The 27253-nt window shown below is 47.1% G+C and overlaps 1 protein-coding gene across 4 annotated transcripts in view; it reads left to right on the top strand.

Annotated features, from left to right (window-relative positions):
- The window catches only part of ADGRF5 (adhesion G protein-coupled receptor F5), a 114747-nt gene that overhangs the window by 15276 nt on the left and 72218 nt on the right, over positions 1-27253 (top strand). For 2 of the 4 annotated variants that reach the window (XM_014601630.3, XM_014601631.3), the window contains exon 1: positions 9603-9914. The exons of 1 other annotated variant lie outside the window; for it this stretch is intronic. In XM_014601630.3, coding sequence (XP_014457116.1) covers positions 9904-9914 — 11 coding nt within the window. In that variant the 5' untranslated portion in view covers positions 9603-9903. Of the gene's footprint in view, positions 1-9602; positions 9915-9963; positions 10682-27253 lie in introns of those variants that run through there. One more of the 4 variants, XM_019480173.2, reaches the window with a different exon arrangement.

The raw sequence follows: 27253 nt of genomic DNA, 5'->3' as shown, positions 1-27253 counted from the left end.
TAATGCTAATGAGGCTCAGGGCTTAAGTAAATTGACCAAGGTCATGTAAGGAGTGCGTGGCAGAGCACAGACTTAAATCCACATCTAATCCCTGGGTTAGTGTCCCAGTCACTGAAGAGCCTGCCATTTTTTTAGATTAAATACATTAATTATTAAATCACTATTAGTAAGCCAATGCATGTGGATGTTAAGCATGTTAAAAGTAGGCACTGATTCTGAAAACACTTCCACGTGTGAATAATTTCATTCCTGCGAGCGGTGTCGCTGAATTCAATGCTCATCAGTGCAAAGTTTCTTGCAAGTGAGGGTCTGCCTCATCAGTGTTTTGATTTGCTGGGGTTTCCCGGACAGTTTACATCTAACTCTCACCAGTTCCCACATGACCTTTCCTATCCAGCCATGCAGCTCTAAATAATACAAAACACAAAAGTCTCCCCAGTTCCCCTTCTGCTCCTCTCGCAAAGTCTTTGTGACCCTCATAACAGGACAGAGAGCAGGTCTGTTTGTTTCTTTGAGCTGGAAGTTCCCACCAGCTAGGAAAATCCTTGGCTGCCTTTTTATCAGACAAAGCCTTATCTAATCCCAGGTCAAATGCTTTGTTAAAATGGCGCTCAGGGTGAGCACAGTAATTTAAGAGCAAGAGACCTTCAACGATTTATAGATCTTAAGGCCAAAAGGAAGCATTGGCGCTTCTTCTTTTCCTGTGCAACATAGGCCCTAAAATTTCCCAGTCACCCCTGCGCTAGGCCCTTATGACTTTTAATTGGCCGAAGTGCATCTTCCAGAACGGCAACTGGATTCCAGAGCCAGGAGTCAGGGCACAGCCCGGATGCCAAAGTCACAGTAAAGAAGAGACCAAGGTCAGGAAACCACAGAGCAAGCCAAGGTCAGGAGCTAAGAGACAGGCCGCAGCTGGGAATGACGCAGTGGTCGGGAGCTCAATATCATACTTATGAGCAAGCCACGGGTCAGGAACAAAACACAGGTGCCAGGAGCTGAGATCAGAGTCGAGGCAAGGTACTAAAATCAGGACTATCTCTAACCCATCAGGAAATCTGCTAGCTAGACAGCTCACTGCTGTTTGCCTGTCTTCTTTTACATTGGGAGCTTAGCACAAGCTACTGTTTTATCTGGTATTTAGCTTAGGCTGTATCATGTTGCGGGTTAAGTTCACTGAGTGAGGGGTTGCTTTAACAAAGAGATTTCTATATTCATCCCAGCAGCACCCAGGCAGCCTCGACACTCCTCTGCTTCTTTTGGAAGACTTTTAAATATTGTAATACCATTTTCTACAAGTCCATTAGACTGTGGGTATCTTGGGCTGGAAGTGAAGTGTGTAAACTCACATTCCTTTGCAAAGTGCTTGAACTCATACCCATCAAATAGTGGTCCACTGTCAGACCTGACCAAAACTAGCATGCCCTATTTGGCAAAGATAGTGTATATGTATGCTATTACATGCTTTGCAGTAGTGTTATCAAGTCTTGCCATTTCTGGATAGTGAGAATAGTAGTTGCAAATACATAGTTTTTCCAACATAGGTGAACCAATGTATGGCTACCTTGGACCTCGGGACCAATTCTTCCTTGGTCATTACTGCTGGCTATTTTGCTTGACTCACTCTGCATTTTGACAAGTTAAACATGCTTTAATATATTTGTGGTCAGTACAAAGTTTTTTCTAGCCCTTCTTTTGTATTTCTCTATACATGACATATCCTGACATAATATTTTGGAAACAGATGGATCTCCTGTGACTTTTAAACTGGACACTGCTGCACAAGCCAATGTTATACCAGACGTTATTGTAAAGCACTTGACAATGAAAGCAAGTACTCACAGCAAACACATAAAGCTCTGAGCTTATGGTGGGAAACTGATTCCTACTGTTGAGACATATAAGCTGGAGATAAAGGTAAAAATGAAAAAATTCAGTTTTGTGCTTGTACCAGGAAAGCATGTACCTATATTAGGGCTAAAGATCTGTCAGGCACTAGATCTTTTGCAGAGAATATATACGGTAGAGGGGCACAGTAAAACTGAAGATAAGTTTTAGGATGTACTTGAGGGGCTTGGGAAGCTGAACAGAGATGGAGCTGTCTGGACCCCACTTCTGATACCACCTCACAAATCTCAAAACAAGGACACTCCTCTGAAGAGACAGATCACACTTTTGAAAGGACTACCTGGATACCACGTGAAGAATTGCTGCAGTATAGAAGGAAAACCCCCATGAATCGCACACCATTAGTTATGGCATATCATCTTTCCCTGGAACCTATATGGAAAATCCTCTAACAATTACAACCTATACTAGAAGAAGACCCAATTTTTAAAGAGATTTTCCCAGAACCACCCATCCTAGCCTTCAAACAAGCACCAAACCTCACTAACCTTATCACTAGAAACAAACTTCCTATGGCCCAAAACACACCGAATGGATCCAGACCATGCCATGACAAGAAATGTAAAACCTGCCAACATATTTCCACCCCCCACCCCGCTCACAATCACTACACCCCCCAACAGAGCCATCGGCATTCCTGGATCTTACAGCTGCACCTCTGGAAATGTAATATATCTCCTCCAATGCAACAAATGCCCTGATGGAAAATACGTAGGAAAAACCAAACAGCAACTTCCAGGGCCGTCCCTAGGGGGGTGCGAATCGGGGCAACCAACATAGGTCGCACGCTTTGGGGGTCCTGTGGAGCCAGGCAGGGTGGCCATGGCCCCTCCTGCAGGACCTGCCTAGTGCTGGTGACTCTGTACAACTGCCTCCACCGCTGCTACCATCGTCGGCTTCATGTCCAGGCCCCGCACAGACTGATTTGCCTTGAGCCCCGCACCCTGCTAGGATTGTCTCTGACAACTGCATACCAGAGCTAACACACACCAGAAATCTATCAAAGACAAGAATACCCAATTACCTGTGTGGGGCACATTTCTCACAAGATAACCACTCTCTCCAATCTCTTAGTTCTAACCCTCAAAGTGAATTTACAAAACATCTTTCATAGATGAGCCTACGAACTTCACTTCATCAATCTCTTGCATACAAACAATCATGGACTAAATATAGACATTGGATTTATGACACATTATAACCTGCCTAACACCCCAGGTACCTCTCCACTATTTATCAGCTACATTCTTTCCCCTTCTCCCCTCCACCCAAACCCCTCACCCACTGACTCCTTATTTTACATTAAGGAGGTGCCATCATGAAGGCTTCAGCTTCTACGACCATGGCCCACACTTCAGAGAGTGAGTTATTGGGAAGGGATGGCCTCCACTTCACTCACATGGGGGGAAAAGCTCTTCTCAGCCAGAATGGCTGACCTGCTTGACCGGACTTCAAACTAAGTTTTCCAGGGGAAGGGCAAATAACCACTGGTGCAAGGCCACCAAGCGTCAGCCATCAAACCATTAGGTCAGGCTGTACAAGGAAACAAACTCCTACCTCATCCCAGGGATGAAGCTCTTCCAGGAGTGCAGGGAAACCTAGGACCACTGACGGCAAGCTTACTTGCCTTTACACAAATGCTAGGAGCCTGGGCAACAAATAGGAGAAGCTGGCCCTACTCCTAAACAGTAATTATTACTATCTCATAGAAATAACAAAGACCTGGCAGGACTCCACATATGACTGGACTACAGATATAGATGGCTATACCTTGTACAGGAGAGACTGTGTTACAAGAAAGGGCAGGTGTCTAGCTCTCTATGTGAAAGAGCAATACACTTCTCCACAAATGGAGATTGGCAACCAAGGAGGGCAACTTGAGGCCCTCTGGGTAAAAATAAGGGTGGGGGGGGGGACATGGTGAATGGGATATAATGGTAGGAGTCTACTACAGAACTCCTAAGCAAGAACAAGAACTAGACCATGAATTCACCAGGGAACTTGCTGTGGCTGCACACTCTCAGTGCATGGTTGTCATGGGTGACTTTAACTACTGGACATCTCATGGGAAGAGCACTTAGCCAAATCTGATTGGTTGCAATGCTTCCTCGCAAGCATTGATGAGCTTTATTTGTCTCAAGAAGTCTACAGACTGATAAGGGGCAAGGCACTGCTGGACCTGGTAGCGACCAAAGGGGATGATCTAGTCAGCAACCTGAGAATTGAAGGGAAGCTGGGAGACAGTGACCATGAGTTGATCACTTTCTCTATTCATTGCAAACCTGGCAAGTCAGTCAGCAATACAGAAGTCCTCGACTTTAGGAAGGCTGACTTCCACAAGCTTAGGAGGCTACTCAAATTAAGGACAACAAAAAGTCCTTCGAATATGTGGGAAGTTGGAAAAAGAACAAAAAGAACATTGACCCTTACTAAACCAAGTGAGGCAGCTGATAACCAACACTCAGGAAAAAGCCAATCTCCTTAATGACTACTTTGCATTGGTCTTCCATCAGCCCAGTGGGATCACCCTGCCTAACAAGAGGCAGGATCACCAGGGGAAGGGTGAACCTGTGCCCATCATTACCACTGATCTGATGAGGGAACACCTTAAGATGCTGGACATCCACAAATCAGCCAGCCCAGATGGACTGCACCCAAGAGTGCTAAAGGAACTAACTGACATTATAGCACAGCCTATGGCAAGGATATTCGAGAAGTCATGGTGCTCAGGCGAGGTGTCTGACTATTGGAAGAGGGCCAATGTGGTGCCTATTTTCAAGAAAGGAAGAAGGGAAGATCCAGGGAACTACAGGCCAATTAGCTTGACTTCAATCTTTGGAAAGATCCTGGAAAAAATCATCAAGGAAACCATTATCAGCATCCTAACAGAAAGTAATATTCTGTGAGATGGCCAACACAGCTTTGTGGTGGGTAGATCTTGTCTGACCAACCTGGTTTCCTTCTATGACCAGGTGATTTCCTTCTATGACCTGAACAAAGGAGAAGAGGTGGATATCATATTGGACTTCAAGAAAACCTTTGACCTGGTGTCCCATGATGTCCTCATGGAAAAATTGGGGAATTGCAGCCTAGACAATTTTGCAGTCTGATGGCTGGAGAACTGGCTCTGTGGACAGACCCAGAGAGTGATAGTTGATGGATCCAAATCAACTTGGTGCACTGTAACCAGTGGCATCCCCAGGGCTCTGTTCTCAGACCTGTACTCTTCAATGTGTTTCTAAATGATCTGGACTTGGGTGTTATAAACAGACTGGCTAAGTTTGCCGACAACACCAAACTATGGGGAAGTGCAGCCACCCTAGAGGATAGGCTGGCAATCCAAGCTGACCTTGAGAGGCTTATAAGGTGGGCAGATCAAAACCTGATGGTATTCAATACTGAGAAATACAAGGTGCTCCACCTTGGGAGAAAGAACCCACATCACATTTATAAGTTGGGCAGTGCTGCGCTAGGTAGTACCGCATCTGAAAGAAACTTGAGGGTCATGATTGACCCCAAGATGAACATGAACCACCAATGTGATGCCACAGCCAGCAAAGCAAACAAAACTCTGGCCTGCATCTTCCGCTGCATCTCAAACAAGACCTGGGAACACCATTCCCTCTAAGCTATACAGCATGCATGGCCATGCAGGTTCACTCATGCTGCACTGCCAGGTGCACCTGTGAGGCCGTGCATGCCACGCAGCTTAGAGGGAACACTGCCCGGGAAGCCATTCTCCCACTCTACTCAGCCTTGGTGAGACCACTGCTGGAATACTGTGTCCAGTTCTGGGCCTGGCAATTCAGAAAGGATGTGGAGAAGCTCAAGAAAGTCCAGAGGAGAACCATATGAACGATTAGAGGACAAGGGAGCAGGCCTTATGAGGAAAGGCTGAGACATGGGACTCTTCAGCCTGGAAAAGCGTAGGTTCAGAAGTGACTTGCTGGCAGCCTATAAATATATAAGGGGTGTGCAACAGGAACTGGAAGAACATCTGCTCACCAGGGCACCCCATGGGAAGACTAGGTCCAAGGGTCACAAACTCTTGGAAGGCTGTTTTAGTCTGAACATAAGGAAAAACTTCTTTACTGTCTGAGTCCCCAGGGCCTGGAATAGACTCCCCCCCACGGGTGGTACAAGCACGTACTCTGGATTCCTTTAAGAAACAATTGGATACCTATCTTGCTGGGATCATTTGACCCTTGTTGAATGCCTGCCCTTTGGGCAGGAGGCTGGACCTGATGATCTTGTAAGGTCCCTTCCAGCCCTAGTGTCTATGAAATCTCCATCTTCACTGACTGGCTTTCTTGCATGCACACCAGCCTCTGGCTTCTTTACTATTCATTCCATCCAGAAAGAGCACACACCAACTGCAGATACTTCCTCAGCTTGCTGAAGGGGATTTATACCCAAAAGCTTGCAAAGAACAATGCTTCCAACTATTTGACTGATCTAATAAATGATATCAGATTTACCCAAAGAACCTTGTTTCCCTATGTCCTTAGACCAACATGGCTATAACCTATACCCCTGTACTTCTGATACCAGGCATGAATAAAGAAATGTTTTTGTTAAAGTGGCTCCTGACTCAGTGAACTGAACCCACAGGACAGGCTGCACCTGCTTCTTCCCCAGACTAGAAGAAGGATGCTTTGTGCCAAAGCTTGTCTAACACCTCTGCCAAGTATACAGTTGGTCCACCAAACCCCACCCTTGCTTTTCACATATTTCCATCATGTCCACGACAAACAATCTGATGCAGTTAACTAATTTTAAGGCTGTGGTTTGGGTGGAGTCAGCTTTCTGCCAATGCTTGAATGCCAAAGGGATGACTCATCCCTCAATTTGAAGGTCCAGTGTAAATCTAGATTTAGGTGGATGGATGGGCTGGTTTTTGAGTCCATCAGAGGCTAAAGGCTCTCCCCATTACCAGGGCTGGGCCATAGATCTAGGTTATAATGCAAGGGGAAGAGGATGCAGGAGTGTTGGTCATAGGTTCAGGAACAAGGAATCCAGAGGAGGACACCAAACAGAGACCTTCCAACAGCACCTCCCTCTCACTGAAACTGTTGAGGGAGCCAGTGGATGTCATCCAGAAAAACTCTGTCTGGATGTATGAGGTGACCAAGGAGTGGAAGTAGGCCCTATAGTCTCATCTCTCCCCTCCATCGAGCCTCCTTCTCATAATGTAAGTAGACCATCTGGCTAGAACCAGGAGAAGGTTGATGAGGAGGTTCTGTGACTTTGTCGGGATCATGGATGGAGAGTATGCAGACCAGCAGGTAAGGGGACAAGTGCATCCAGGACCATAGGAAGAGTTTCTGAAGGAGCTGAAGGAGGGGCTGCAGCCTAGTGCACTGTTTGTAGACATGTGTCAGAGCCTTTCTCTCTCACCCCAGAAGGGGCAAGTGTTGGGGAAGCCCATTATGTTTGCTGTGATCCCACCCATGTTCATGATCCCATGAAAGAGCCTTTCTCCCCAGTGGCCTAAGGGATCAGCTGTGATTAAATGCTGCCCCACCCTGGCTCCTCACAGTCCATGGGTGGCAGGAGATTCCACCATTGGGACCACTGCATGACAGTGAGGGAGTGGGTGGTACAAATGCTGACAGGACCTGATTCAGAGACAGGTTCTCAGAGGCTTGCTAAACTGGTACTCTGGGGGCTGCCAGAGAGGCTTAGAGAAAGGACCCAATGATGAACTCTGGAAGGCTAGGTGGGCAGGAGCACCCTCCTGCCAGATTCAGTATGACAGGGGCCAGGGCTGCCCTCACCTTCTGGAGCTTGAGATGAGCAAAGTCCATCACATGTGGTGGCCAAGTGTTATGGGGTCTGACCCACCCCAGCTGGAGAGATGACCTATCACAGCACCAAACCCAGACATGTGGCAACAAAGCACATGGCTCCCACACTACCTAGCGAGAGACAGAGGTCTCAATAGTGCCTGTGGAAGGCACTCCCAAGAGCTTCTCCCTCACTACAAAATCTGGGTTTAGTATGTGCAAATAGGAGCCAGTGGGTGAGGCGTGCTCAAGAGCATCCCTCTCCATGGAGATGATGTAGACATGCCCTGCCCTGCTGGCAGGAATTTTCTCCAGCCTTTAGATCATTTTGGGAGCTGCTTTCTACATTAGTTCCATCTTTTCAATACATATATTTTTAAAATATGGGCCCCAGATTGTTATACAATATTCTTCTATAGATCTTGCCAATGCTGATTATAACAGTGCCATTATCCTTAAAAAGAGCAAACAAACCCTGGATATTTAACCATAAGAGAAACACTTGAAAGTCTGGAAATCCACATTTAAGTAATCCAAGCCCCCTTAATTCATCTCAAGGAAATCCTGGCAGAAAAAATTACTATTCAACAAACAAAGCCATCCCTAGTACATGGCTTCTTATCATCAATGACCACCCTGGCAGAAATCTGCATTCTTGATAAGGTCAGGAAATGAACAACTCCAACAGCGCTTTCGAAGCAGGTTCAAAGTAGTTTGTCAAGGCAGATGAATGATAAGACATTGCAAGAACATTCTTCATTCTTGGTGGATTAGAACAAAGAGAGCTGGCATTTGCTGTCCCTGATAGTATGTAGGGAGCAGTTACAGTTTCACCATCCGCCCATGTCACTGTGGCAATGAAACTTGGCTTCTAAAACAGCGTTGGATGCTTCTGCTTGCCGAACAGGCACAGCCCCAGGTGACTGGGATGTGAGATGCCAGTTGTATCATAATTTTAACTCCTTGTGGCAATAATTGTGTATTGTTTGCAGTAGCTCCTCGGCATTGCAATCAGGCTGTAGAATAGGCCAGGTGAAAACACTCTCAACCCCTCTTGCTGAACCTGAACCACTGGCCAAAGAAAAATGCAAGAGTCGTGGGCCAGAGAAAGAACAAGTGTGGGAGAGTCTGCCTCTGAAAGCCTAGTAGTTAATGCAATGCCTGGGTGAGGGGAGTCTCCTGTTTTCTATGAAAGTCTCAAAAGACTTTCCCCTGAACCAGGAACTTGCATATACTTCCCCTTCTGCTGATGATATGACATTTCAGGCCACCAGCTATATCATGCAGCAACCCACCTCTGTTCTCTAGACTCCAGGGGTAAGTACAGACAATCAAAAAGCCTGAGATTGAATTGATTCTGATTGAATTCTGATTGAATCTGATTTATTCTTCAGAGGTTAGTCTAAACAGCATAGATTGAACCGATAAGCAAGTGAACAGACATTCACTTTTGATTCCAGAAATGCAGTGGCCCAGGCCAGAAGCCGGGGACACTAGAACATGCCTCCCTTCTTGGTTGAAGCAGACAGCTTGGGCCAAAGTTAGCGCACCCAGCCTGCAAGGTGCAAAGCATCCTGGGAGGCCAAGGGACTGTAAATTAACTTGAATCTGGAGGGGATCTGGGATAGAAGTTCAATAAACTAATTTAACCTAAATCAGTTAATTCTGATATACTACATCCATCCAGGTTTATCTTAAACTGATTTTGGTCATTTTGAAGGCAGTTTATGTGCATTGCACTTCTGTTGTGTTACAGATTTTAAATCCATTTCCAATAGCTTTTAACAGCTTACGTGTAATTTCTGTCCCTGGCCCAGGAGGGGCAGGAAATGAAGATGTCATAGAGGAGATCTGCCCTGCCCATGTGGCTTGTGTTCAGTTTACTGCTGTCCCACCCAAAAATGCCTGTGAAGAGATTCTCATGACCCATAGGAAAGGGAAGTAGGGGTCTTTGTTTGCTTTAGTCACTTGAATCCAAAAGATTCGCTTTCTTTCACTATCAGAGAATGCGCTCAGGCTGTTGTACCCCACCAGCAATGCTTTAAAAAAACAAAAACAGGTGTGTCTGTGTTGATCTCACCCGGCTATAGCAGAGTCTATAGGCAAACAAAGGAGAGAGAATGAGAGCAAAGCTCACATCTGAGCAGGAAGCTTCCCTCTCATTCCAAGGGGAAGCATGCAAAGCAGTTGACTCGGCGGAGATCAGCACTTGATGCCCTCCAGGTAAGGTTAATGCAACAACAGTTATTCCTCGCGTGGCTGCAGAATTATTTGGAGCAGGCAAAGCTGGCGGCAGAAAGTTTTCAGGGCCAGACTGTGGTCTCAGAGGGCGGACATGGACTAACTCAGTCACCATCTCTGGGTTGTGGATGCTGCAGGTTCGCGCAGGTGTAACTGAAATCAGAACGTGGCCCAGGGTGTTTGCTTGACCCTGATGAAATGGCAGGTTTCAGGAGAGTGGTGTTTGGCTTCTGGGGGTAAGGAGTAAACTCTGCAGGCTTCTGGCAAAGCCCTGCTCTTGACTGGGTTGTAATTAATAATAGGACTAACACAGCTAACAGTACTTTGGGGAGGGGGATGAAGGGAAGCAACATACCAAGCATGCCCTGCTTTTATCTCACAAAACGCTGAGAGGCATGGCACCTCCAACAAAGCATCAACTTCTGACAAACGGCGGGAGCTGCAGAAACAGCTGGATTATTCAGCCTGGTGAAGAAAACTCCATGTTCAGATCTCCTGTGTAACAATGTTCCTGGTGTCACCCTCCAAATCATACCCCCTACAGGGCTTGTTCCAACCGGCTGGGAACCTGCAAGTTGTCACATCATGCAGCTGGGGTTTGCAATGCAGTGAAAACAGCATATTGTGTCAGCTGTGCAAGATCAGGCATTAGTCCCTTATGTTAAATGTGATCTCTGCCAGACTGACTTGTGACAGTGGATCAAGTAGACTTACTGAGAGGAGAGAGACATCGTAGTTACTACGTTCCAGTAAGTTGTTGGCATGGGCTCGCCTTGGAGTTTTAAAGCTTTTTGATGCTTTCTCCTTTTCTCTGCTTTGAGCTCTACTAATGATTTTCTGCAGTTACTGTGCATCAGTTAATTTGTATCATCTGTGCTGAACTGACATCAAGGCAAGCTGCAAGCCAGTGGGAGTGTAGGGATGCTTTCAGGGTGATGTTTCTTCCAGTGATCCCACGTCCGATGCTGGAGCTACCTGAAGCAGGGATGTAACCCAGATGACATCCACCAAGTTTTGTTACAATTGTGACACAGCATCATCTAGCGATTAGGCCGGCAAACTGGGAGTTGGAACACCTGGATTTTAAATTTGGCTCTGTCACATTCCCCTCGGTGTCTTACCTTCCCCATCAATGGGATAAATATGTTCATCTACCTTTCTGCAGCTTCCGCTTTTCTGTTTGGGGAAGGGAAGTGCTTTGTAAAGGTAAAGTACTGTTAATCCTGGTTGTATCCTACTTGTAACAGTTAGAACAAGCTTGCAGCTATGGAATAGCGAAGAAGAAATGTAAAGGAGGACGGTGCTTAATAGGCAGAAACCCTTCAGGTTACCTTTCCTCACTGAAATACCTGTTGCCATTTCAATGAAAAGTTGCATTTTTCAATGTGTAGATTTTTCTACTTATGTAGATCCATTGTCACCATTTTTATTCTTCTGTTGTGGTTGTTGTTGTTGTTGGTTTAATTGTCTGGCAGTGTCTTGGGTCAGCACTTTCAATGAAAAAGAGACTTAGAGGTAGGGTCTCCAGCTGGTACAAGTGGCTGTATTTTACTGTAGTTCTTAGGGCTAAGCCAGTTCAGCAGAAGGCTTGTCCCAGCTGGTGTTATGAGTTTGGCACTTGCTGTTATCACACTTCCCTGGGTTTTGCCCCAGTTTGATCCCTCTAAATTTGATTTTAAAAACACCTTGAAATGAGGAAGCTCTAAAAAAATGCATTTAGCCTTGCCCACTTGCTTGTGTTTATTTTTATCTTGAAGCACTTGTGCAGGCTTAAAAGCCATTTTCTAATGTCTGAATTAGAGACATGGGAAATTCCTCAAACAAGGCAGAGCTTCCGCTGATTGTTTCAGTACAGGGATGGGCTGCAGCTTTCCTCGAGTTCCTGCGCTCTTTAACCCATTCGCTGAGATTGAGGAAAGCTGACCTTGGGTTCACTGCTGGCAGCTGAGGTCTCCGGTTTGCTGCAAGGAATACAGTATTATAGGAAGCCAAGCTGAATGTGAATTGTTTCAAAAATGCTTCTTCCCTGCTGGAGCTATAGTTCTCTTTGCCTTTAAGAATTAAAATGATCTGCTTCAGTGTCTTGACTTAAGCAGACAGCCTGAGCACTGTAAGGTGTTAAGGGCGGAAAGGATCATTATAATAACCTACTGTGATCCGCTGCATAACACAGGGCATCATCAATTCTCACCCAGCGAGCCCTCTGCATCATGCCTGTACCTGCTGTTTGAACAGGAATGGCTTGTTGAGGCATGGATCAAATGCCTCTTTGAAGCCTTACCCAACTTGTTAAAACCACCATCTTGCCCACCACAGAGGGTCAGATGCCACACCTTTCAGCTTTCCCATTGGCCACTGTTGAATAAGAAGTGATACCTTCCCCTCAGACTGAGCTTGTTGCTTCCCTATTTCATTACAGCAGCTTGATTAATGCTTATTAAGTGGGACCCAAAGGTCACTGATACCTGCTAGTTCCCAGTGTTTGCCTAGTACAACTGTGTGGGTGTGTCGGTACCTTTATTAGATCTAGGAGCAGTTTAATGGCAAGTAAACTACTTGCAAGTAAATGCTCCCAGGCAGGGAACTTGGAAAGAGCTGCAGGGGTGGGGCAGATCCCAGACCCCTGCCCCGATCCACCAGTGGGGCAGGCAGCAGCGAGCCCTCGGCTGGGCAGAGATTCTGATCATGATGGCGAGATGGGGGCTGGGAGATGAGGATTTCCCAACCCCTGCATCCTGATCGCAATCTCAGAGCTGGGGCCTTGGAGCCCCCTGCTGCTGGGGCACGGGGACGTAGTCCCTGCCCAGGATCTGGTGGCGGAGCCCACCCTGGTGGCAGACAGCTCCTGGGGGCAGGGAGCGATCTCCCACCCCCTGGTGGCCAGCTGACCAGGAGTCAATTTGCTCCCAGTCAGGTGTCTACACAAGTGCTGCTGCACAGTAACTACTCGCAAGAAAATTTGCTACTTACATTTTCAGGTAGCAAATTTCCTTGTGATTAGTGAGGTTTACTGTGCAGTAAGCATGTGCATATGTAGACACGCTTGCTTAGTGGGCAGTAAACTATGCTACTTCATAATAAAGCATCTCATGTAGATGCACCCTATGGCACTAGAGCTGTATCTTGCAGAGTTCGGATCTGTCTAGATCCTTATGTGGTCCTGGTGTTATAGGACCACGTGAACAAAGCTGGACTGGGAGGGACTTCACAACATCAGCTGACCTAGCTCCCTGCTCAAGGTAGGATCATCCCTGAATAAACCATCCTAACCATGGGTCTATCCAACCTGCTTTTGAAAGTTTTCAAGGATGCAGATTCCACATCTCTAGTAGCTTGTCCCAATGCTGGACCACCCTCATCGTCCAAGTTCCTCCTTGTCTCTAACCTAAATTTCTCTTACTACAGTTTGAGGGTATTGCTCCTAGTCCTGGCCGCTACAGACACGGAGAAAAGCCCATCTCCATCCTCTCTATAATCACCTTTCAAGTATTTGAAGACAGTTGTCAAATCCCCCTTCAGTCTTCCCTTCTCCAGACTAAATAACTGCAGCTCTTTCATTTATCACAATGAGCATCTGGATGTTGATGCTTGTCCTTTCTTGAATCCCCTGCAGTAGGAAGGTATTCCTGTCTTCATTTTACAGATGAGAAATGGAGGCACAGAGTGAGATGAAGGGTAGGTCTACACTGCATTGGCAGAGCAGAGGTGTGACTGGCCAGTTCTGTGCTGTAGACGGCGGCAGTGCATGGTACAGGAGCAGCGACTGGAGGCTCACTATTGTGGGGAGAGATGGTGCCACCATTTTTTCTGTTGCTGTGTTGAGCAGCCATTTAAACACTGATTTGGGGCAGCAAAAAAAGGTGACACCTCCCCTTGCAGTAGCCAGCTTCTGGCTACTGCTATATCCAGAGCCAGAGCCAATGCAGAGCAAATGCAGCACACAAAGAGGGACAGAATGAGGGATTTTAGGGTGAAGTGCCCCTCTATCTCCATTCTGGTGCATCCACTTAGGAAGCACCTGAGGCTCGTGCCCTGCTTGTCCACCTCTCCCTCCCCCCATTATTATGCTACTGTAACAGAGAAGTTGTCATGCTGATGAAAAAACAAGCCCTTGCCAACATGCTCCCTCTCCATGCATTGCCTCTGCCCACGTCCTGTCCTCTCCGTTGGACAGGTGATGGCAAGGATGCTATGCTTGAGCACCGCTCAAGACCTTGTATTCCAGCCTGCTCAAGAGCGGTGGCACGGGGACTCCCCCAGCATGTCCTTGTGATCTCCTAATTAGGTGAGCTATTCAAGTGCAGTTCTTTGGAAGCCACATCTGATAACTCCTCTTCCTCCTAGTTTATACAGCTCTCCCATTTCTTTAAGGCAGAAGGCAGCACAGGGTGGCACCTTGGATACTAACTCATTCAGAGGTGCTAACATCTGATAAAGTAGGCTGTTGCCTATGGAATAACCTTGTCTCGGAGTGATAAGGTCCTACAGTTTTGCCGCAGCCCGCTCTGCCTTGCCTTCTGCCGGACTTCAGACTTGCACAGATAACTCCCTCTCTCCATTCCAGGCATGTGACTGCTTTTAGTTATCTATGGAGCTAATCACAAGCCATTGTTGTGCTTGATATTTAGTTTACTTTGCCTATTTCTTTCCCATAGCACCTCAACGGGGGATATAATCAGATAATCTGACCCCTGGCAGCGGACATGCCACCGAGAAGTTGTTGAACTGAAGTCCACTCTATGATACAGTAGACTCATCTCTTTAACCCTGATTTGCAGCCAGTTTAGGAGTGGAGCTCCAATCGACAGACAAATGAATGATCTCCTTTGCTCCAGCAGCTCCTGCGGTCAAGCTGGTTCCAAATGTACTGGCACCCGCCTTTTCTTTGAGTTAAACCAGCAAGTCTGAGAGCAGGACCCTGGTGCGTGGACAGTTTAGTGTCTCCATATACGCTACTCAGGCTTTCGCGACAAGGAGAGGTCACTCTGGTTTCACTTTATTTTCAAGGAAGGATTACGTTCAGCAAGATGATGTCTCTCTCAGCATAATTCTGTTGTCTCACGAGGCAGACAGATGCTCCCTACTACTCCCAGACCTGAGGAAAGGGAAGTTGTTAGCTCTGTTAGGAAGGGCACGTTGTGCCCAAAACCTTCTCTAACATCTCTTCCAACTATACAGCTGGTCCAGTAAAAGATAATACCCCTAAAAAATCTTGTTTCTCGCTTGTTCCCTGGACCATCCTGGCCACAACAATGCTACTGCCCTACTGAGAACTGGAGAGAGGCATCCGGAGTCCTATCCTAGTGCCTTAACCACAAGATTTTCTTTTCTCTCTGCTAACCTGGCTCACCAAAGGTGTGACTAATGATGGGGTCTGATATAGCATTTCCAAGGAAGTAATAGCTTTGCCTCTTGCTTTTTTTTCCCCCCATACTGGATGGTAATGGGAATAGCCTGAAGGAGGCCCTTAGAAGGATGCCTGAGCTCTCTGCTTACAGTTTGTACCAAATTATATCCCAGGAACTGGACTGAGATGCTTTAAAATGCTACGCTCCCCACCATGGCTTCCTTGCTGCTGCAGAGACAGTAAGGGCTGCTTCCTTGTCCCTAATCTACACTATCCTCTTTGAGCTGGTACGTGAAGCCCATGCTCATCCTGGAGTGCAGCACCCCAAGTAGCTGTATACTGTGAAAATTCATTTAGAGTCCTTGTGTCTCCTTGCTGCCCCTAGGCCAATGATGCAGCAATTGGATGGCCTTGTGCCTAACATGCTGACCTGTAGCAGGGGAGATCCGGATTCAAGTTCTGACTCTGCTAAAGCTTTTCTGTATGCCCTTGGCCATTTCACTTTGCTTCGGCTTCATTTATAAAACGGAACAAATTTCCTTCCTGTCTCACCGGGTGGGTGTTATAAAAACCAAGTAAGAAATGTTGCAGAAATACAGGCTATCTAAGTATGTTACACCATGCTACCAAGCCAGCCAGGGTTTTATACCAGGTCGTTGTTTCAGTAGGTCCTGCGTTGCTGCAGGGGGTTGGAGCAGAGGATCCTAGAAGTGTGTTTCTAAATGAACACGCTGGACAGGGTCCTACAGAGGCATAATTCCTACAGAGGGATTTTACCCCATAGCCAGATTGGTCCATGTTGCAGAGGTTTTTGCTTTCCTCTGTAGCGGGGGCAATGGCTGCAGCCTTTGGATCTCTCAAGCATGTTTTAATCACCCCTGTAGCAGCTGGTCATTGGCTGCCATAGTCCACCTGCTTTACTGTGGCAGGTTAGGGTGCTATGCCTTGTGGTTCGGTCAAGGTTGACTGTGTAGTTTTATGACTAGGGTGGACAATGCATTTATATAGGACAGTTTGGGTAGGGATGATCCTGCCTCAGGCAGAGAGTTGGACTAGATGAGTGTTTCTCAACCTGTGGGCCGCGACCCAAAAGTGGGTCACAAGAATATTTCAAAGGGTCATGAGCAAGTGCCAGAAAAACATGCGAAAGTATGGATTTCCCCTTGCAGGCTGGCAAGGTCATGGGTGCAGCCCCAGCAGCTGGATGAAGGGAAGTGTATGGGGAGCAGGGGTTGAAGACCCAGGGCTTGGGGACTGTTGGGGTTGGAGGACAGAGTGTGTATGCATGTGTGGAGGGGATGGGTGTGTGGGTGGGAGGTAGGTGCCTGCCGGCACTGGAGGAAGGTGGCCAGGTGGCGAGGCACCAAGGCTGCAGCAGGACAGGGGGCACAGGGCACCGTGGGTTGGGCACTGGCAGGGCCAGGGGGTGTAGGTCAGGACAAGCCATCGATCTTTGCAAATGAGTGCTGGTATGAAAAGGGTTGAGAACCACTAAACTAGATGACCCCTGGAGATCCCTTCTCGATCTGCTTCTCTGTGATTCTCTGTAACAAGGCAGCTGGGCACCCAGGGCAGCTGTGACTTCTGGCTGCTGCACAGGCAGCTGCTATTTTTTGCCCCACTCTGAAGGTGCCCGTGGCTGCTGCCCCCTCTTTGTGCTTGGAGTCCTGGTTCACTGTCTGTGCACATATGGCCATTTTCTAGCCGTGCAGCTGCCACTTTTGGCACTTGCACATGGTTTCTGATACTACTCTTTGCCCACCTCCATGTGGCTATTGATCATGACCGTGCTTTGGCTGGCCATGGATGTAGTTCTGTACACGTGTACCTGAGCATAGGTCCCAGACCTGTGGCCCAGCAAGAATCCAGGAGGAGAGCCAAAACAAGTTTTAGTCCAACAGCTGAGCGACTAGTGTGCTCACCCCAGATGTGAGAGACCCAAATTCTAGGCCTCCTCTTACCCAGACAGGGTTTGAACCCATAATTCCTTGACTTCCTGGCACATTTTCTAATCACCAACCACAGCCTGGGCCTTTTACAGGTCTTTTCCCAGCTTTTCACTGACACGTGCATGTACAGTGTACAGTACTTGCCTGGGCAGCACACAGCCTATTGAGCCTGGGCAGGAGCAAGGTGAATGTTTGCATGTGCACACTGTACATGGAGTAGGCTTGAAAACGGCATAGGTCCCAAAACTGGCAGTTCCATGGCTAGAAAACTGCTACGTGGATGCACAAAGTGAAACAGCATCCTACCGTGTGCTGCTTAACCGCTCAACAGAGCATCAAAATTGGAAACGGGCAAGAAAGCAAAGTGCAAAGCAGGTATCACAAATTGTTTCCCAGCTTCTTCCATATACTCCAAGTCTTCCGTTCTGGGGATAGGTCTTCCGCTTTCACCTGCTAATACAGCAGCCGGCAAGGTTTTGAGGCAGCAGGATGGAATGACCCAGCTCCAGTCCAAGGGGGGCTGGCGCTAGGGCCTAGCTGCCATATTGCTTCTCCCCACCATGCAATCCAATCATTGCATGCACAAAGCTCCCCGCTGCCTGGCCACAGCACAGACCAAGCTCCCCACCACTTGGCCACAGTGTAGGTGAAGGCTCCTGCCTCTGTAGGTTGGATGCAAGGGTCCCACCGGCCTGAGGTTGCTGACTCCTGCCTTAATAACAAGCATCAAGATCAGGGAAAATATCTTGGCATGTTGCATTTGATGAAGCCAATAAATATCAGAACTGCATTGATCCCCTTTTCAGTTTTATTACAAAGTAATATTATCTTTAAAGTCCTTCCAGAGTAATTTAATAGAGTGTTATTCTACTATGCAATTTACTGCCCTCAGAAATGCCTCAAAGTAGGCCAAGCTTCCTCCCATTGTTAAAAGGAGGAGGAAAAGCTTTACTAAGGTTCCTGCCTTAACTTATTTGTATGGCAATAAACTGGCCCTATGAAACAAATAATATTTTGCATGTAAAAATAATTTTCATACCGAAGCGCCACTACGTGCTCTGTTACAGGCCGGTGACAAAACATTTCCTTGATCCTGATATTGGTTTACCTTCCTCCCTTGAGAAAGGATTGTCTTTTGTTTAACAACATGTGACCAGGCAATAAAGACTGGATTTCTTCTTGGCTGTACCACAGATTTCCCACTATGGGCAAGTTACGAATGTCTCTATGCCTTCATGCTCCATCTTTAAATGGTAATTGTAATGCTTCCTCCTTCCACTTATTGTCTTGACTTGGTTCTTTGGAACAAGACTGTTCCTTACCATGTATTTGTACAGTGCTTACCACAATGGGGCTTCCACCTCTGTGAGGTCACGATGGTGCTTCTGGAATAAAGACGCAAATCTAGAAATGCATCAGAAACGTCCCACTCCTGGTGAATGGTTGGGTTCCACTTGAGTTAGCAATGCTGGGAGCTCCAGTGTTGATGGGCTGACGGCACCCAGCCCCGTTTTAAGCAGCGTGTTATCTAACCCTGCTCAGAACTTGTCCGGCTGAATTGGATCAACCAGGATTTGGATGCCAGAATAGAGAGCTTCCTGAGCAAACTGGCAGAAAACACAGAATTGGGGAGACTGAAAACACACTGGACAATGGGAATAGAATTTGGAAAGATCCTGCTAGATTGGAAAGCTGGGCTAGGGACACCAGGACAAAGTTCAGCACAGACAAATGCAAGGAGGTACACCTTGCAAAAATAATCAAAACCACAGATACAGGATGGGAGATCCTAGCTGGGTGGCTGTTTTGTGGAAAAAGGTATAGGAGTCTTGGTGGATCAAAGACTCGACATAAGTCAGCAATGTGATAAAGCTGCAAAAAACCCCAAACTAATTCTGTTTTGGGCTGCAGCAACATGGAGAATTAGCTGTAAGACACAAGAGGTGGTAGTACCCATCTACGTGGTGCTCATTAGGTCTCATCTAAAGTATTGTGTGCAGTTCTCAGCTCCATATTTTAAAAGGGACTTGGAGAAGTTAGAGAGAGTCTAAAGACAGGTAATACAAATGATTAAGGGCTTGGAAGGCAATCCCATATGACAAGAGGTTGAGGGAAATAAGTCTGTTTTAGCTTGCAGAAAAGGCAATTAAAGGGGAGTATGATTGCAGTTTTCAAATATCTGAAAGACTGCCATAAAGACAAGGCAGAACAGTTGTTTCTTCTCCAGTCAGGGGAAAAATGTGAATTGCACCAGAGCTTGCTTAGATTGGATCTTGCAACAAACTTCTTCGCTGTTACGACAGAGAGGCATTGGAAAAGACTGCCGGGGAAGTTGTGGAATGTCCTTCTTTGGAGGTTTTCAAGAAGAGGTTGGATAAGCACTTGTCAGGGGTATCTGGGAGTGTAGCTATGAAGAGCACCAGTTGGAAATTTGGGAGATCCCCTGAGACCTCCTAGGGCATGTCCACACATGCAAGTTCAAGCACTTGCAGCAGCTCAAATAGAAGCAGTGCAAATTTGAGCCGGGGCTTTTTGCCTCTGCACACATGCCCGGACATGCGCTTTGTGGGGTAAATTGTGCCACTTGAGGCAAAATAACCCTGCTTGGCTCTTCTTGGATCTGCAGCCAGGGGGGAGCTAGAGCCCAGGGCCAGCACCTCTGCTGTCCCCATCAGTACAAAAAGATGCCCTGTCAAGTAGCTCAAGTCTACTTGCTCTCAGGAGCTTCTGGGGCCCAGGCAATTGGTACCTGGGGACACTACCCGCTGTACCAGCTGGACTGCCAACACAGCCCTGAGAGTTCCCTGCACCCTCTACCCACTGCAGGGGTCTGGCAGTGGGGGCTGCTGCCTGGCTGTGACCTGCTGCCACCTGCCAGACCCGGATGGGGACTGCACAGCCAGTAGAGGCAGACGCCCCTCTGGGCCAGCTGCCAGTGGCCTGTAGCTGCAGGGTTGGCCTCTGTGCAGCACTACTGCCACGTGTGCCCCCTGCCCGGCCATCTGGGCAGCTATCGCCCGGAAGATGTTCCGGGTGTGGTGGCCTGCTTTGAACTGTCAGAGCCTACCCCCAATTGGCCAGGACATCAGCCACCTTCAGCTGGGTCCAAGGTGCCAGCTCTGAGCAGGCAGGATCCTGCCACTGGCCTTCCTAACACAAATTCTGGTGTTTCCTATTGGAAAACTGAAAAATCCCTGATTTAAAAACAAAAAGCAAAGTCACTCTGTAAAATACCCTGAAAACCATGTTCCTCCACAATTAAAACAAAAGACCACTAGAGAGTGAGAGACGGAGAGACAATGATCAGTTGGGCAATGTTTTATTGATATGTCTACAGTATTAAAGCAATTTGGAAACTTCCCAGTGTCTGTATCATCATAATAAAGTCAATTCTAAGTATCTATATGTTTTGCTGCCCCCCCGCAGGGGTTACAGCTCCCCCAACAGGAGCTAAATGGCCCCCGCAGGGGCTACTCCCCCCCCCCCCCCCCCCCCCCAGTGCAGGGCCCACATTCCCCACCCCTGCTTCCTCCCTCAGCCCCCTGGATTGCTGCCCCACCTGGCCCCATCCCCCACCGGCTCCTGTAGCTCCACCAATGGCTGCCCCCCTGACCCCCCCCCCCCCCCAAGCCTCTGGCACTTAAAAAAAGAGAGAATAAAAGAAAAAAGCCTCTACTCAGCAGCAGTAGCAAGGGCTGTGGGGGCTATGGGGCCTCCTGGCAGACCCCCCCCCACACACAGTGGGGGGTGGTGGAGCCCAGGCTGGGGCTGCTACGGCTGTCACCCAGCCCCACGCTGTGCAGGGGGGGCGGGGGAGGGGGCTGCACTGACCCTGACAGCAGCTGCTACTGCTGGTAAATATAGGGAGGGGTTTTCTTGTTTTTAATTGCTGGGATGCCGGGGCCTGGAGGGGCAGCAACTGGAGGGCTTGAGTCCTGGGGAAGGATGGGACTGGGCAGGGCAGCCATGGGGGAGGTGCAGGGGGGGGGCAGGTGAGGCAGCAATTAGGGGGGGCTGGGGGATCAGGCAGACCCATTAGGGGTCCCCGCCATGGTCTCCTCCTTCAGCCCCCACCTCACTTACCAGCACTAGAGCCCAGGTCCAGCTCCCTGTGGCTGGCACCCTGCCTGTCCCGCACAGGCAGACAGTATGCTTCAGCACCAGGGTGAGGGACAGCCGTAGAGATGCTCTGGCTTCTACCAGAGCATCTCTGTGGAGGACCCAGCCTCTGGTTGCCTCAGGCCACGGTCCAGGACTGTCCCCTGTCTCACTTTTTTTCTCTACGTTTTTTTTACCCCTAGGTATGGGGTCTAATTTTGCCCCCGTGCTGCAAATTTGCAGTGCGGGGAACGTCTTCTTGTTCCTGCACGTGCCTCTTGCAGCATCTCAAAGGGCACATGTGCGCACTCATCTGGACGCGGCCCCAGAGGCCAATGAATTCCAAACCCGGGGTTTATTTTCCATGGGCCTACTCTAATACAGGATTAGAGTGACTTGGCTGTGCATTGGGTCCATACTGTGGCTCAGTCTCATGTAGATTGAATCTCTATGAAACAAACTGGGCTCATCTGTGTCAATGATAATTTCTTGGATTATATACCAAAAACCAATGACTGACATTTTGTCAGTACTCACTTCACCCTGCTACCAGAAGGTCTGGTGGCCAGTCACTACCCAGCCATTAGGGCATGTATGCACCTCCACTCAGCAGTTGCCAGAGCATTAAATGCATGCTGAGACAGCATCTGCTGCTGAAGGGACTGCAGCAGTGGGCAAAAGGTATGGCAGTGGCTATACACACCTTTACCAGATAGTAACAGTAACCTGGCTCTGCTTAGCAGAGGTAGTGTGACACTGCTGGCACAAACGAGGGTGCTACTGTAGAGGCATACATAACTGGACTTCTATTGGCAAAAGGTTTATGGTGTAGATTAGGCCTGAAGTGGAACAAGTAGCTTTGCTAGCCTCAAACACAGAGAAAAGAAAAGAACCTCCAAGACAGTGCAACAGTCCTGGCAGTGTTTAGCCTTGCCAAGTTACCCATGGGTGCCAGAGCAGAACTGCATGAATAAGTGTAGGCTGGAAGATAGAAGGTGTCTATCCATCCAAGCAGTGAAGTTCTGGAGATGCTTCCAGTAGAAGTTGCTGGGGCAAAACCCCTGACTAGTTTTAAGGTAGGGCATGACCCATTTATGAGTGGTGTTAGATAATGGGATTGCTTGCAAAGGCAGAGGATTGGACATGGTGCCTAGAATGCTCCTTCCAATTCTGTGTTCCTCTGTATAGTATGTGCCAGATGCTGGACACTGTTTTGTGCTTTTAAGTCCTCATTGCTAGCTGCTAACAGGCTAATTCTTTTTCCAGGAAGTGATACCCCCGTCCCAATGGGGTTATGCAAGCAGCAAGTAACTTGCACAGACATAATCTCAGGAGCTTCCTACAAAGCTAGCCAGACCCAGCTGCACTGATGTCTTTTCAGCAGCTCTTGAAGCAATAGCAAAACAAAACTGAAAGATTAATGAGGCGCAGAAAGCAAGAAGCACCCAGTCATTGCACTTTCTAGGACATGTGTAGAATGAGCTTACGGCTGGCCAGATCTATGGATCTGATCCAACACACACTGAAGTTGATGGAAATTGGATGTGAGCAGATGTTATTAGACCAGCCTCCTTAGTCTGCCAACAGCAAGGGAGAGTTCAAGGGGCTTTCTGCCTTCCGTGTGCTCACAAACACGGTCTGATGTGTTGCACTTCCTGAGCACAAGACCTGGGAGAGGCCAATCCCACCAGCATCTCTAGAAACTACAAGAAAAAATGAGAAGGGAAAAGGGAAGTTCAGGGTCACATCCCTCCTACCACCCCAGCCAGCAGAGATGAGCTAGGATCAGGGTGGGGTGTCATGCAGTGATTCATCCTTTTCTACAGTCCTTCCAAATGTGCTCTGCTCAGACACACGTGGGGAGGGGCATGGGATAGGAAATGATAGGGACTAGAATACGCCTGCTGCTCTCCTCTCTCCAATTTGTGAATAAGTAGAGAAAAAGAAATCCCATGTGGAAAATTAACCTAACAGCGTTTGAGTAGACCTGTGGAAGAGTTTTTTGCTTAAATCCTTTTTCTTAGATAGTGGCAACTAAGGGAAGGACTGCTTTGAGAAAATTCTAGTTTCCAAAAATGTTGCAAAAAGTTAAAATGATCAAAACGTCCCATTTTGACATTTTCTAAGTGAAAAGCTCTGCTTTTAGGTCAGAATTGTTAAAAGAATTCAGTCAATATGTATAGTGAACAAAATTAACCTCAACATCTCAAACTTGATATTTTTCCAAACAGAGTGTTTCAATGTAGTTGTTCATTCATTAGTTTGCTCTTCCTGTCTGTCCCTCTGTCTTCTTTTGTCACTTCATGAAAGAACAGCTACTTCTTGCTTGGACTTAGAAAAGGAAACATTTTTGAGATCTCAAACTTTGCATGCGATTGAAAAGCTCAATTCCTATCCAGCTCTATGTTCAAATGAAGACAGACTTTCCAATCTAAATTGTACAATTGGGTTGAGAATGAGACAAAATGAGTTCTCCTGTCCTGCTGCATATCTCAAAGAAAGCAAAGTATGACTAGCACCATGCAGTGTCATCACAGTGTGGTTTCATTGCCAGCTTGGTTACTCCTCAGGACCTTGTAAGGCACAAACATATCATTCTCTTACTCCAAATTCACAACAGTTTAATTCCGCTGACTTTTGGCCATTGCCTAAATCAGGTGTCAAATGGGCTGGGAGCTGGATTCAGACCTCTGGGCTCCTTCCAGGCTGGGTCTAGAGGGCCAGGGAGTCAATGGGAAGTTAATGACCCATTGTTCTTTACTTCACAGATGTTAACAATCACCTGTGAAGTTAGAACTAGTGTTAATAGAGCTTCCTATTTCACAGCTCCAGCTGCTCTGCCTCTCCCTGCCTGTTTTAATTTTCACCAGCTGGTTGGGACTGGCCTCTGAAATCCAGGATTGTCCGGGCCAGTTCAGGACATATAGTCACCCTACATAAGGAGCCTGTCCAGCATGTGCACTAAGAGCACACCTACTGCACACCAACAGCACCAGGTAGAGTGCAGCGACCATTGTCATCTTCACTTGGAAACACGGGTCACGGTGATGCCCTTTTACATAATGGCCTAGTGCAGCGTTCCCAATCTCTGACAGATTGCGCACCACCAATTTAAAATGATACACCCTAAGTACCATCGGCAAATGTTTCAGTTCAACCTTAAGTACCATCAGCAAATTCTTGTCCTATAATGTAATTCTAATAAATCTGTTAATGCATACCACTGCCAGGTTGTCTGTGTACCACAGATTCGGACCTGCTAGCCTAGTGGTTAAAGCAATCTTCCTGGAAGTGGGAGATTTGGTGCCTAAACCCTCTTCAAGCTGAGGGGATACAGCCCCCCATCTATTGCTGCCCAGAAGAATATTATAATCATGAAGCTACAGAAGAGCTTGCAGGTGAGGGGCACCCTTCCCACCGAAGCTGCACCGTGGTGCAGGTCATTGGGCTAGAAGGAGAGAAAGCAAAGGGGAGGCTGACTGCAGCCTGTTGGTCAGGGCACTCTGTAGGCCAAGGGAAGACCTAGGTTCTGGCTCTTGCAGTTGGAAATCTTACTGGGGTTTTTTATTCAATAACTTCCTGATTTAAAATGCATGCCACAGCGTGGAGCAGAACTCATCCGTCCCAACTAAGTGCCCTTAACTGAGGCTATGAAGTTAGTCTTTCTCCTGATTGTTTCAAACCCACATTTCCCTAAATAAAGGAAGACCTATAATCCAGGCCCCTCACACTTCCTGGCTGAATGCTTTAACCATTAGGCTGTTATGTAAAGTTGGGTGGCGACACTGCCCAGCCTCAGGTGTGTTCGCTCAGAAGAAGGTGCAATGCACTGGATCTCCAGTGCATGCAGGTACCCTAGCTCCACAGGGGTGGGAGTTCAGGCAAGACACCTCTGCTTAGTGCTTCCTGTCGGCTACCTTAAGGAGGTTTCCCACTCGGCATTTGAATCATTCTTCAGAGATGCACGCATCCCCAGAGAGGTGCCAAGACTCCTTATGCAGCCAAACCCTGTTTGTCTGAATTCCCCCTAGGCGCCTTTTAAGTACCTTCATACCTAAACTGGACGTGTTTCCAGAATCAATCTGAATTTTGTCCTAAGTAAATAACTTAATCCTTGACTCACATTGACGTAGCTGGCCAACTAAAAACTGGCTATTTGTTTATCAGTATATTTTAATAAAAAATTGGAATAACATAGCTGTAATCAAGTCCCTCTTCTTCTTTTCAAAATATTACAGCCAAAAGTATGTCAGAGCCTGTTTTGTTTTTACTCTTTGAATCCTTATCATTATAGCAAATGCATCTTGAGTCTTTGATTAATTTGTGTTTACATATTTTTGTTCCAACCAAGCTGTGTTATCTCAGGGCAGTCTGATTTCCCCCCATGTCCCCTTCCCCTTATAATAAATTCCCATGAATTATTGTTGTACATGGGCGTGTGTTACTTAAAGTCATTGTGTGTTTTTTGCTTGAAACAAACATTGCCTGATCCCATGACATAGCGTGCACCCTTCAAAGGTCATGTTTTAGGCAATGAAAAAGAGAGGCAAAGTTGCCCTATACTGCCTAAAGGAGGAAAAACAAACTATGGACAAATTAAAAGAAAGTTAGTACTTACATTGTTGCTTTCACTCTAGAAATCTGGTCTCAGAAGAACAGTTCTGTAGACGTTGGTAGACTGGAAAGACCTCAGTCCAGACCCTCAGATGGCACAACCCCCCTGAATGCCACTTGAGCCATGCTAGCTGAGAACTTGATCCACTTAATCCAATAGACCAGTGCAGCCCATTATGTGCATCCTAATCATTAGCTCTTTCTACAACCTTGCTTTTATTTCTTTCCAGACCTCAGGCATCAGAGACTTCTCACTGTGGATGTCTGAAAGAAAACAGCTGGATAAACACTGGGGGAACTAGCACCAAAAATAAGCTACCACGGCTATGGGTGTAGTATAAAAATCTCAAATGACAAACCCATGGCCTTATTAAACTCAGACTATTCAATATTGTTAGCTGAGACAGCTTGTGTATGGCCACTCCATCAAGCAGCTAAAAGCCTACAGTTCCCACTGGGAGATGTGGACATTTAGCACTGCACAATGCCCTACATTCCTAGGGTAGGATTTTATTTCACTTGACACATCCAAGTGGCAGTTTTCCAGACCCCTAAATGGCCTTTTAGGTTCATATGCAGTTTGTAAACCAAATGCTTGGGCAATTGGCTCTTAGTTAATAGTCAGCCAAGAGAGAGCTAGCGTGACTAGTGTTTGTTCATTGGTCATCCTAACCTTGGGAGGTATAGCAAATTGCTTACTGTTCTTAGCAATAAGGCTGATTTATCATCTCTAAAGAGGGGTTGGAGATGTGGGGAAAGGGGGTTTAGAAATTGTACATGGATATGCTCCTGAACATTTCACGATGCTGCTAGCAGGCTATTTGAGCAACCTGGTTTGCCATTTCAAACTAGAAGTAAATGGTAGTCAGATTTATTTACACAGACAGCATTTTATGCAGTTATTTGGTTGATTCATTTCTGCCAAGAATGATCATGGCTTTGGATTTTCACATTTTGGATAGTTGTTTTATTTCTTCGGGGATATACAGTCTAGTCTCTGCATGGTTCTTTGCCTTTCCCTGTTTTCGAGTTAACTGTGGGCCAGTTTTGTTACCATCTTCAAGCTAGATTCTCTGAATATGTAACTATTCAATCACCTCATCCCGAGATAAAAAAAAGAAATGGGGAAAGAGGGAAAGATGCCTTGTGCAAGACGTTGTAAAGAAACAAGAAGTTTGCTTAGAGCTAGAGAAGGGCTCAATCTTGGACTAGATTTACCCAATACTTCGGGGGAATTTTGGATCTGGTTCCAATCTGTGCAGTTCCTGCCCTCTAGATTGAAAGCTGTATAGCAGGCACAGCAAGAAAAGCAT

The sequence above is a fragment of the Alligator mississippiensis genome, chromosome 1, assembly GCF_030867095.1.
Source record: "Alligator mississippiensis isolate rAllMis1 chromosome 1, rAllMis1, whole genome shotgun sequence".
Taxonomy (NCBI): Eukaryota; Metazoa; Chordata; order Crocodylia; family Alligatoridae; genus Alligator; species Alligator mississippiensis.
The sequence above is the reverse complement of the archived record's forward strand: the minus strand, read 5'-3'. Positions and strand labels throughout refer to the sequence as shown.